Genomic DNA, 12,839 nt, shown 5'->3' on the forward strand with positions numbered 1-12,839 from the left:
ATTGGATTACATCTTGGGGAGGCTCACTGTGGTCGTGAGTTCTCAGAATCAGCTCTTTGAGCACAAGAATGACAACATCACAGAGCGCAAGTTTGATAACATCATGGAGAAGCTCACGGCTCTCCAACGGGAGATTGAGAGACCAGTGTTGGACTGTTAGAACGGCTTTGAAATTCATATGAGCTGTTCGCACTAAAGTAAAAAGCACCATCACTTCATGCGGATACCCTTTCGGCGCCAGTTGCGGTCGCAAGGCTGGAGCCAAACAAAAACACCCTGATAACGACTGTGTTTAGTCTGTTCCTTCCCATTCCATGCAAGGCCACCTGGGTTGGCTGGAAGACTGTTTACTTAGCCTAGCAGGGCGAAGGACACTGTCTCAGCTGAACTCTGGACACGCACACACATACATATACACTGATATGCACACACTCATCCCCCCTCTCTTTCCAAATGCCTTCGATGCTTGTTCCCTCCTGGGAACACGACGGGTCTGAGCCCCTCTTTTTTTTCCTCTTGTACTTTCCCATTGTAGTGTTTATTTCAGTATTTTTTTTCTGTAATGCTACCGATCTCCGACCTGTATCCCCATGTGATGTCTGTGTTGTGTGTGTAAGGTTGGGGGGGTGGGGGGGGTCCTATTTCACTGCAGGGCAACCTGCACGTGGCGAATAAAGCCTTGATTGATTGATTGATTGATCCTTGTCAGAGTTGTGGGGGAGTCTATCGCAGGGCTAACACAGTGAGACAGACAACCATTCACACTCACATGGGCAACTTCAAATCATCCATTACCCCAATAATTGCATTCTTTGGAGTGTGGAAGAAAACCAGAGAGAACCCACGGAAACACAAGGAGAGCATGTAAACTCCACACAGAGAAGCCCCACCCAGATGGTGGAGCTGAACTCAAGCAACAGTGCTAACCACCACGCAACCATCCATCATACAATATATTTTGCTCTTCACTGACTATCATATTCAATTATTCATTAACCGAAGTTAAAAAAAAAAAAAAGGAAAAAAGTAGAGCAAATTAGAATGTGACAGAATACAACAAGGTCCTTCTAGAAGCAAGTGCTGCAACTTGGCACCTATCTTGAAACACCTCTCAGGACTTCTGAATAAATGTGAATATCCACTAATGGGAAAAAATTATAAAAAATTAATATGAAGTAAAGACTGGTGGCTGGTTGTATAGCTATTATACAGCAGCAGAAAGGCACCTGCTGTAATACTGAGTATAGCCTGCAGATGTCACCATTGCAGTGCCCATTAAAGGGAACAATCTTTCTGGGTTCCTATTACTAGCATACATGGAAAGTAACCAACAGAGACTATTAGAAATTGGGAAGTGTTGATGCATTTGAGTATTTGGTTTTCATTTGATAGTGTTGAGAAAATGAGGCTACAAATCTTTACTATTTCAAAGATCAAGACATTAAAGAAAGGCTAAGACCGCAAAGTCAGAAAAGGTTCTGATGAATGATGTGGAATCATTCTGCCTGATAGAGTACAGTGATTTAATTAGCATAGTGCAGAATAGAGCATAAGCCTCTTACTGACAGTTGTCACATCAAGCCAGCAACACCATGTGTAAATGGGAGCATGTTGTGTGGAAGTGAGCAGGTAGTAATGTAGTGAGGAGGGCAGCAATGGGAACCCGCGGTGAGGGCAGAGATTAGCGAGCATGTAAAGCCGATGATAGTGGATTCTGATAGAAATAAGAGCGCCATAATTCACAAAAGCAGATAAATGAGAGTCCCAAGCCTTCCAAACATCTGTGATTAAAAAGGAAGGGTGCTTTAAGAGATCAGAGCAGATATTTATAGGGAGGATGATTACAATCAATAAAACAAATGAGTCTATGATTGCTTTGCTGAGATTTCTGCTTTTAAAACTGATTTAAAGGAGAGAGAAAAACCAAATCCCCTTTTATGGCAGCCAGCAGGCTTGGTGGTGTGTAACCAACATGAATATGTGTCACTTTTTTAAAGTAATGCTGGATGAATGGAATGGGAATGAAATAGCCCTATCAGAAATGCAATCTTCAAATTTATAAAAATGACATGAATATTTTTTCTGCTTCTGTTGACAAATGTTTCAGCCCACAAATAGTGTAGGAGGGCTTTGTTTTCTAACATGCAATAAGCACAGCTTGCATTTTGAAGAACGCCAAGGGGGCAAATTGTTTTTCACTGTACATCCAAAGGAGCTGAGGTCTCAAGGTTAGATAAAGATAGTTAGGATAAAGACTTTAGTGAAAACATTTGCACATGAGCCAACTTTCTGAGACAAAGGCTTTTACAGATAAGAAGATTAGTTGCAAAAAAAGTTAGGCAAGATGGACAGAAAAGGAAGTTTGGGGTTTTGCTGCTAACCAACATCACATGAGCATGTTAAAGTGCCGTGACTATGGACAACTCTTGAGGAAGTGAAGGAGGAGTTGTCTTGACCAAGTAAACCTGATCCATGTGATGCTGATTTTAAGTTTAACTCAGGTCAATAATCTCATTACTGCACTTTAAAACTACAACAGCAATGTAGTTGATGCAGTAAGAAATTATTATTCGTAAATGTGAGAAAGACAGTGGTTATAAGACAATAACGGTATAATACAAGTTTATAGTACCCAAATATCTATATTGCAGAATACTCTTAATAAATTATGCTTACATTCCAGTCTATTGATGCAAAGAAGCGGTGCCTTTTTATTTCTTCTACTCCATCTGGTCCTGCACCTATAAGTAACACAGATTAAGAGAATCAGAATCAACCGCAATGCCTTTTATTGTCATTAAATCACAAGATGTAATAAAACTGAAATGCTACATCCGCATGTACCTCCAAAATAAAATCAATTCACACACTTCAACAATCATTCACACAGTAAAACAAACCCTTTCAGTTGAAGATAATAAATAATTATGGATATGAAGGAGTAAAAACTACAAATAAATAAATAAATCCGCCATGCCATGGTGCATTTAAAAAACTGTTCTTTAATCTATTTATCCTTTATTTTGGTGGAAATGTAACATCTACCACAGGGCAACAGGTCAAACAGCTGTTTCCAGGGCGACGACTTCCCTTAGTGATTTTTTTTAAGGCTCTTGAGAGCTATCTCACTCTTGCATTTAAATCACTGTTAAAATGATCATGAATTTAGCAGGTGAATTTCTTGTAAACCATGAATGGACAAAGTATCATTTCTAGTGTTATATGTGGTACATTTGTAATATGAATAGATTTATTTTTTTTTTAAACCAAATTAGCACCTTGTTAGTACTGGTACTTTTCCCTTGAGAATTTTCTTAATGCTTCACACTACAGACTCAACAAGGTGATGGAAACATTCCTCAGAGATTTAGATAGGATCACACAATTGCTCTAAATCTCCCGTCTCACCACATCCCAAAAGTGCTCTATTGGATTGAAATCTGGTGATTATAGAGGCCATTTGAGTACAGTGAACTCATTGTCATGTTCAAGAAACCATTTTTGATTATCTGAGCTTTGCGACACGACACATTATCCTGCCAGAAGCAGCCATCAGAAGATGGGTACACTATAAAGGGATAAAGGGATGTACATGGTCATTAACAATATTCAGGTAAATGTGATATGTTGATACTAAGGGGTCAAAATGTACCAAGAAAATATGCCCCACACTATTACACCATCATAAGCAGCCGTAACCCTCCTACAAGGCAGGATGGACCCATGCTTTCATGTGTAAACAAATTTCTGACCCTGTCATATAAATGTTGCAGCAGAAATTGATACTCATAAGACCAGGAAACTTTTTTCTTCCAGGCTTCTGTTGTCCAGTTGGGTGAGCATATCCTCAGTTTCCTGTTCTAGCTGACAGGAGCAGCATGAGGTGTGGTCTTCTGCTGCTGTAGCCCATGTGGTTCAATGTATTGTATATTCATTCATGCTCTTCTACATCAACAGGGCATTTTTGCTCAGAGAGCTGCCACTCACTAAACATGTGGGAAAATCCCAGTAGATCAGAACAGTTTCTGAAATATACAGATCAGCCCATTTGACACCAACAACCCTGCTACAGTCAAAGTCACTCAGCTCACCTTTCACTCCATTCTAATGCCACATTTGAACTTCAGCAGGTTATCCTGACCATGTCTACATGCCAAACATGTGACATGTGATGCAATTTGCTGCTGAATTGCTAAAATATTTGCCCAAATGAGGTGCTGATTAGGTGTACCTATTACAAGAGACCAGAGAGTGTGTAAAATAAGAAGTGACTTCAAAAGTTATCCAAATGGACACAAACTGCTGATGTTTAAGTTTCTAAATTTATTCTAAAAACACATTTAATTGTCATTGTTCAAGGTTTTTATACATACCAAGTCGATTAGCAGGATTTCTCTTGAAGAGCGCTCTTAATAAACTCTGCACTTCAGGACTGAGGAACTGTGGCATTCCCAGCTTAGCCCTGAACACACAAGCCAAGAAACAGGTTTATGCATGTTTATGTCTGCTGACAGTTTATTTTTATGTTCATTCAGGTATAGTGGATCTCTTGAGGTTAATAATTGCAGATTTATATAAGCAGCTTATCCTATAAAGCAACCCTCAGAAATCAAAGATACAATATAGATAATTGAAATGCAGTTGGACAATGGGAAACAGATAAGAATTTTTAAACATTACATCCTGCAAAAGATGTGAAGGTTCAATAAAATAGCAACAATAATTAGTCTTACTTTAGAATAAGTGCCATTGTTTCTTTCCGATCTTTTCCTTGAAAGGGTAATGATCCCGTCAACATTTCAAACTGGAAAACACAACGAAACAACTGTCAAAACACGTCCGCCCAATAATGGAAGCTGTGGAGGTGGATTATCTCATTAGCATGCTTGCTTCAAATTTTATTAGTCATTTGACTTCCACTGCAAACGGGCCAAATCAGAAACAAAGCTGTTGAAATTAACGCATAATACCATGACCTAAATCACATTTAACTGGAAAAGGCTGAGAGGCATAAAATAAAGATATACACTGGTTAACACTGTAACAAACCTAACCTACTGTGCACCCTGATAATAGACTTTGCCACACCCAATGGTATTCACCCACATTAAAGATTGGATTACAATGTGAAGGAGTTCTCTTTTTTTCAGTAATCTCTTTTACTTTTCAATATCTCTACAGCACATTGAGAAATCTATTTATTTGTTTATTTTAATATCAGTACATTCCTAACACCAGACAAGGGCAGACAGGGTTGACATCTTCCCCTGGTGACCTAATGTAGCTGCCAGCTGTCAGTGAATGTTTAACCTCTCAGTATTAGTAAAGTAAGCCACCAGGCTAGCGAAACAAGCAGCATCCAGCAGATGCACGTTTGCTGAAAATAATGGGACCTAATCTGCCAAATACAGTAATTAAAGTTGTTTTACTGCCAGAGGAAAGCCAAACGAAGAAATCAGTGCACTGGCATATTATCTAAGAACTGAGTTTGTAGTTAATTCATTATTAGATAAAACATACAAGCCAGCAGAGTGACTGCATGCTCAGAAGGAAAATTAGTCATGCATGTCAGAAGTGTAGAGAGACTATCAAAGTAAAAGACTTACCATAAGCACGCCAAATGACCACCAGTCAGCGCTTTGTGTATGACCTCTCCTGTTTACAACCTCTGGAGCCATGTACTCTATTGTTCCACAGAAGGAATAAGCCCTTTTATCATGGTCAATAGCTTCCTTACTCAAGCCAAAGTCTGGATAGTGAGACAGAGACAAAAGGGGATCATAGTCAAAAGACAAATAGAGACAGAAAAGCAGAGAATTACAGTTTTCAGTCAGATGTACTGACCTGTAATCTTAATATGTCCTTCTTCATCCAGAAGAATGCTTAAGAGGGAGAAGAGAACTTTAAAATCAGCATCGAAATATTTTTTCTAAAATGCATAAAAGGGATGTTTATGAGCTAGTACTTTTCAGGCTTGAGATCCCTGTAGATGATCCCCAGACTGTGTAAATGGTCCAAGGCCAAAGCCAGCTCTGCAAGGTAAAACTTCACATCCTCTTCTGTGAACATTACCTAGTACAAATGAACAAATGTATTAAATATAATGTGCAAAAACGAAAAGTAAGGGGAAACTGGTCTGTTATTGATTCACATATTTGTTTTTGAGCTCTCTCCTATGAAATTCGCTTTTCACCAGAGCCAACCGAACTATGGCACATTGTCTCAATATGTGTGCCTCCTTTAAAGTACAAAAAAAATGACTGTCTTTGATCTCTTTCACAGGCGAATGATGGGAGTTATACAAACACCTTCCCATAACAAACAGTGAGAAGTGGATTATGATTTGAACCAGGAAGCCTACCTCCTTGGACAGACGAGTAAAAAGGTCTCCTCCTCGGAGGAAATCCAGGATCAGGTAGAGCTTCCCTTCTGTCTGGAAGGCTACACAAATACATAAGTACATGCACAAACAGAAATGCAAGTTAAACACGTCTTGAGGCTTTAATTGCTGTATTGAGGACTATAAAGTATTCTATTATTTTGTGCACAGTCTGCACATTTATCTGCAGTTGTGTATAGATACAAATAAGGGCAGACTACAATGACTTCCCTCATTTTTGAACATGTATGCAATGAGAAAAATGACTTGTGAAATGTCACCTTGTCTTTGTGTAACAGATCAAAATGACTAATTAGTCAACTGCCCCGCTGAAGTCCCCCAACAGCACACAGCCCCATTTAAACAGACACTAGCTGTTGATTTAGAACTACAGGGACGAGGAATATAGACCAACGCTAAACAACATTTATTAAACAAATAATGACTTACCCAACACAATTTTTCTATGCTCATTTCTGGTTCCACACCTTTATTCCTTAACTCTATTAAAGTAGCTTTGCATGATTCATAGTTCAACAATATCCTTATTTGCCCTGTACTGGGCTTTACTACTAACCCTTGGTTCATCTACTGTCTGAAATAAGCCACTTCAGCTTTCTTTCCCCTACTTAAACTCAATTTTCCCTTTAAGTGGATGCTATTCGGAAAACAGCACACAACCAAGAAAAGAAAAAAACTCTGAAATAGAGCATTTAGGGCAATCTGAGTTTTTGCCTTATTACTTGTACATATGCTGACCTGATTACTTCAAATCTTAGGCCATGTTTAATGGCCAAACATTCACTATTAACACTATGTATCATTCTACATGTATAAGGCCAATAGATTCCAACACATACATGCTGAAAAAGCACAAGTAATTCATACTCACCATAGTGAAGTTTAACTATAAATGGGTGGTTCACTTCAGCCAGTATATCTCTTTCCATCTTCGATCGCACACGATCCCGAACTGAGTAGGAGATAGAAGGCAGTCTTTTTAATGAAGTTTCAGCCAGTTCATTCTGTAAAATGTCACAAGTCTAATAACACGAGTACGTGTTATGTAGGATAAGAATGCATTTCCTTGAAATTAAGGTAAATTAAATCCAGTGTAGCTGGTTTATAGTGAAATGAAAACCACAATAACAGTGTTATTGCAACATCTGTCTGCTTGACAAGATGACAGTGTAACTCTTTAGATTCCAGAGGTGCAGGTTAAGAGGATTAAGGCTTGTACAAAGTCACTAAATCAGCACATGACATCTGAACCTGCTTTTACAGTACACCCCTGTTTACAATAATCTCGGCTGACGCAAAACAGTTTATCTGAATCAAAAGTACAAACTAACCTCTTTTACCCAAAATCCCCTTGAATGTAGGGCACTGTGAGAACTTGGGCAATGATATATCTATTGCTCCTCTACTAAACCAATAATAATTTTAACAAATGACCATGACTCAGATCCAATCCTCTGTGGAGCTGTGCTTGTTTTGTTTCTTTCTTTAAATATAGCCAATAACAAGAACATGATACAAAAGGGCTTTGTTTGAAAGAAATTTTTTAAAAAATTATTATTACTATTTGAAATGATGCCAATGGGGCAATATGCCAAGTGTATTTGCACTAAATCACCTTTTAGCGTTGCCTTCTTCAGGACCTTCATGGCATATAGCTGTCCTCTGTCCACTCCTCTTATTTTTCTAACCAGAAACACCTGCAATGATAATTACCATAAACATCACATTTTGTGCAACTGTTCTTTCGTAGTGACGTTTCTGAAACAAAAGAAAAAAAACAAACTTGTCATTTATATTTCACAACATTTAAAAATGCTATATTCACCCTTTGTAGGTTACCAAGCCGGAGCAAGTTACCATCACGTTACATAAAAGAGCCACATCAATGTGGTTTCAGTGCAACAGAGACAACAGCTACGATTTAAACAAGGTCTGCAATAATTTAGCAGACATATAGCAAGCTATGTAAACATGCTGTCTAAGCCACACTGTGACGTGACCTTTTGTCCATGCCTGCAGCCTTGGAAACGGCAGCCACATGCCAACATCTGCTGATGTTTCATGTAAGGCCCATTCCGATCTCTAATCTACAGTAACATTAACAAATCAGTGAGCCTTTACTAATTTAAATAAACTTGGTGATCTGTGAAACCGTTGTCAAGGCAGCTAATCTACAGATAATTAGAACTAGATGGCTTATCATTAGCAGATGATTGGCTGGTAAAGCATAATCAGCTGCGGCACTGAAATCAGACACGCATATATTCACTGTGCCAAAAGGTAAGTGGACATCTCCTGGCTCATTTGAATCTAGTTTTTTAGAGTTAAGCAGGACCTTAGTTCTAAGTGGACTGAACAATAGTGCACTTTCTTTTTTACAGTTGCATTTTAAGAAATGCTCGCCTCTTTTCAATAGCATAAAGCAAGTACAAAAAAACCCCCACGATTTCTTGAGTTTGTGTGAAAAGCTTTGACCAATCTGCACAGACCTCTCACTTCAACTGAATCCAACACCTTTGGGAGGACTTGCAGCACTGACTGCGAGGCAGACCATATTGCACCACATCACTGTCTGACCTTAACGTTCTGGTGTCTGAGCAGGAGCAAATTCCTGCAGTGTGGTTTCAGGCTATCTTGGAAATACTTCCCACAGGACTGGAGGCAATTACAGCAGCATATTAATGCTGATGGTGTCTGGATGAAGTGCTCAACAGTCACACGAATGTGCACTTACTTTTGGGCATCATCAAGTGAGAAGTCCACATATTCTAATAAAACCGAGAGGAATAAAAAATATTAACATGATCATTATACCAAATACATGTAGCCTCAGAGGTGACCTTCTAGACTTTTTAAGGTTATTTATGTTTTTTTATTGTCAACACTGATATTTTCCGTAAGGTCAGTGTCCCATCACTTTTATCAGATTAAAGCCTTAAAGCTGCAGTAAGTAAATGGTTGCACATTGTACCTTTCCATAGGATCCCTGTCCCAGCACTTTAAGCAGTTGGAACTGTGAAGGGTCTGCTTTCTCACAGCCCTCCTTAACATGGTGGCTGATGTCAAACTCCTTAAGTACACTGTCATCCTGATGAAAGAAAAGATAGAAGTCATTATTGGTAGATTAGGGTTAAGGTGAGATTTAAACGAGTTAATAAATTACACTTTACAACATATGAGCAATGATTAAATTCTGTCCCTATAACCTCAATGTGCATTTAAAAAGGCCATCAATGTAATAATTACTCATTAAATCCATACCTAAAGATAGATAGTCATCTACAAGCCATTATATTGCTATCAAGATATTGGCTGAGGTCACTGGAAATCATGCACAGTGTAAGCTGCCTTTTTCAGCCTATTCAGTTTGCTTAATGAAGTGAATGACCAACTTTCAACAAGAGGCAAGGCTTAGACTGGATATTGTGACAATATGATATACACTGCAACTTCTTTTATACTGTAATTCTGTACAAAACACTATCAGGACTTGGTAAATATGGGTAATGGTTATAAATCGATTCTTCTAGCCTCCACTTGTTTGATGAAACCTGTTAGATAACCTTCATTTTTAGTATATGATAAGATTCTGTCTGTCCTGAAGAATCACTTGGCTGAGGTATTTTCATACCCTTTTATGCATTTAATGCAGCTTGTGATCAGCTACTAACCCATCCTCGTGGAATAGTTTGATAAGAGAAAGAAATGCTTCCCTCGATCTGGGAGCCAGAGTGACTGAACGTTCACATGAGGCTGAAAATAATCACATGGTCTCATTTCTCCAGTGACGGCAAGTCTTTTGATGCCATCTCCCACCTACAGTTCCCCTTAAACCAGAAACGTCCACCAAAGCAAGTCATGAAAAATAAATACAGCCTTCAAATGTTATTGTCATTATAGCAAGGATAAAACAGCTGGTTTCTCCAAACTATTTTCCTAACTATCAGGAATTCAGAGGTAATTGCAGTCTGATTTTCCAGATTGATGTACCATCAAGAAAACAACATAGGAAAGGTTCTCATCTTGATAGTACAATAATGACTAATACGAACTATGCCATACCAGTGTAGACAGTGGAAGTCTAAAAACCATACAATTACTGACATAAGTGAATAGCAAGAATATAGATCTATAACCCACAACACACGTACAATAGATTCAAGTAAGATGAAGAGATGAAGATCTCTTCCAGTTTGAAGATGAAACGATAACATTTTTGCAAATGTGCAAAATAGGTTATATTTAACGGCCATTTTGTAGATTTTACTGTTTAAAACTGAATTGGATTATAAATGGGTGACTGAAATATCAGTTTGTATTATATAGTATTTTGCATGTTGATGCACTTCGATCAAATCAATCCATGAGCTAATTTACACACTAAAAATATAAAGTCCAACTTACTGTAATGGGATTTTTCACCAGTCACTTTGAGGTCATTGAAGGCCTGGCTTCAACTGTAACATGCTGGAAAGTTTCAACTCATACTGAGCAAACTGCTCCCTTCTTTTCTTTAATTGCTGGTTTATTCCTTAAACAAGGTCGCCTGAGTAATTTCCACCTACTCCTGATGGAGCATCAGAGCATCCCATTCCAGGGACAGGCGACTAGACAGGTAAACAAACTCAAGCAGGCAGGCATTTGCTAAAATAAAACAATCACGTTAACGGTAGCCTATAAAGATGATTCATCAGCACACCTTTACAAAGAAAAGGGAGGGATAAGGTGAGGTTTTGCTCCATTAATATCCAAAACATTCAGGTAGATCTGCAACAAAAGACTCACTGCCTCTCTCTGCCCTGCTGCTTTGTTTGGGCTATAAATAAACCTCCACTGCTGAGGCTGACCGCTGAATCAATCTGTCTGTATCCATTTATCTATCAACCTGCCTGCCTTGTTGCTTGTTTGCCCGTTAGCGTTTCTGTCTGACTATATTTCCATACAACTTCTCTCTCTCTCTCTCTATGTCCGTCACAGCACAGTGACTCCCTTCGTATTCCTCTATTTTCTAGCTTCCCCACGGCCAGAGAAAGCAGCAACAGCTGTAGAACGACGCAGCAGTGACTCCTGAAACACTCCAAAACAAACCAAATAACACACATTCTTTCCACTATCATTCCCATGTGCACACGGACTGTTCACACACACACGCAGTCCACTGTCTGCTGCACATGTGAGCTGGTGTCTGGGCTGTTACATTCCCACAAACGCACATGGTGCAAATGTGATGCAGCCCCCCTTACAGCAAACATATTTGCATTTGTGTCCAAATGATCTGCTAAGGCCACTCACCTCCACCTGGCAGAACCCAGCGGTGTTTTTGTTTCTTGCCGCCTTGTTCTTCAGGTAAATAGAAAACCATCTCCTCACCGTGAATTTTCGCGTGCTGGTATCCATGGCAACGAGCAGATTTCTCTCTCTCTCCCCCCTTTGTGCATCTATCCCATAATGATAATCATGTCCCCTGCCGGGGGTCCTAGGGTAGAAATGGATCTTTTATTGGTTCGTTTATTTGTCTCGCAGCTTCATCACTGGTCCATCCTCAATGCGGTCCTCGCTCTTTAGGTTTCCCATCATTCGCATGCGCCTCTCGTCCCTCTGGTGGCTTCTCAGACGGTCCCGTGTCCCTTAGCTGCAGTGGACACCGGCGAGCACGCAGACAGAGTTGTGACAGAGGCTTAAAGCTACGCAGGCAGACAGCGGGATGATGAACGGGACCTGTGCTGCTGGGTTTGGGGTTGCCTTGTGTTTTGCATCAGGCTCTCTGCGTGAGGCTGCAGGGAGAGGTGACGAATAAATCTGTTCCGCTGAATCAGGAGGTGCGTGTGTGTGTGAGCTCCCTCTTCACATCTCTGCCCGTGCATGTGTTTATTCATCCCCTGCTCCCTACCTCCCTCTCTCTTTCTGCAGACCAAGGGATTGTCACCAGTCACATTGTGTGCCACCCCTCCCTCTCTTATTCTCGCCCCTGCTCCTGGCCCTCACCTCCCTCTTCGTTTCTCCCAACAGCATACAGCAACAGCTGGTGAGGTCACATGGTTGTAACCCAGCTACCTCTCCGTCTCCCTCTTCTCCTGTCCCTTCTTTTTTTGTGTGTGGCATCCAATTCCACACACACAGGCAATGAAACAAATGACAAAATAACATGGGCTACAGTGTAGGCTGCATACCAGTAGATGGGAAAAGAGTGGCTAAGATCCAGTCACATCACATCAGAGTAACAGTGTTCAATAAAATCCCGAGGGCAGCAGTAATCAATGTTGGGATCAATAATGATGACAGCAACAAGGACAACAATCACAATCAAGTACAGAGGGATCTGGTTGATCAGTGGGTGTGGGTGTCTGTGTGTGTAGGTACTTGGATCTGTCACATCAGCAGCTTTGCAGAACTGCAGTGTTACATAACAAGAGAGAGAGCAAAGGGGAGGGAGATGGAA

The 12,839-nt window shown here is 39.9% G+C and overlaps 1 protein-coding gene across 2 annotated transcripts in view; it reads right to left on the bottom strand.

The window, feature by feature from the left end:
* Positions 1-12,401, bottom strand: part of rps6ka2 (ribosomal protein S6 kinase, polypeptide 2) — a 19,525-nt gene extending 7,124 nt beyond the window's left edge. For both annotated transcript variants that reach the window (XM_026170317.2, XM_026170309.2), the window contains exons 1-11: positions 11,693-12,401; positions 9,372-9,488; positions 8,016-8,097; positions 7,272-7,352; positions 6,362-6,441; positions 5,966-6,072; positions 5,845-5,882; positions 5,607-5,749; positions 4,734-4,804; positions 4,374-4,462; positions 2,677-2,741 (exon numbers count right to left, since the gene is read on the bottom strand). In XM_026170317.2, the coding sequence (XP_026026102.2) occupies positions 2,677-2,741; positions 4,374-4,462; positions 4,734-4,804; positions 5,607-5,749; positions 5,845-5,882; positions 5,966-6,072; positions 6,362-6,441; positions 7,272-7,352; positions 8,016-8,097; positions 9,372-9,488; positions 11,693-11,797 (978 nt within the window). In that variant the 5' untranslated portion in view covers positions 11,798-12,401. The remainder of the gene's footprint in view (positions 1-2,676; positions 2,742-4,373; positions 4,463-4,733; positions 4,805-5,606; positions 5,750-5,844; positions 5,883-5,965; positions 6,073-6,361; positions 6,442-7,271; positions 7,353-8,015; positions 8,098-9,371; positions 9,489-11,692) is intronic.
* Positions 12,402-12,839: the final 438 nt, after the last annotated feature.

The sequence above is a fragment of the Astatotilapia calliptera genome, chromosome 1 (assembly GCF_964374335.1).
Source record: "Astatotilapia calliptera chromosome 1, fAstCal68.1, whole genome shotgun sequence".
In the NCBI taxonomy this organism is placed as follows: Eukaryota; Metazoa; Chordata; class Actinopteri; order Cichliformes; family Cichlidae; genus Astatotilapia; species Astatotilapia calliptera.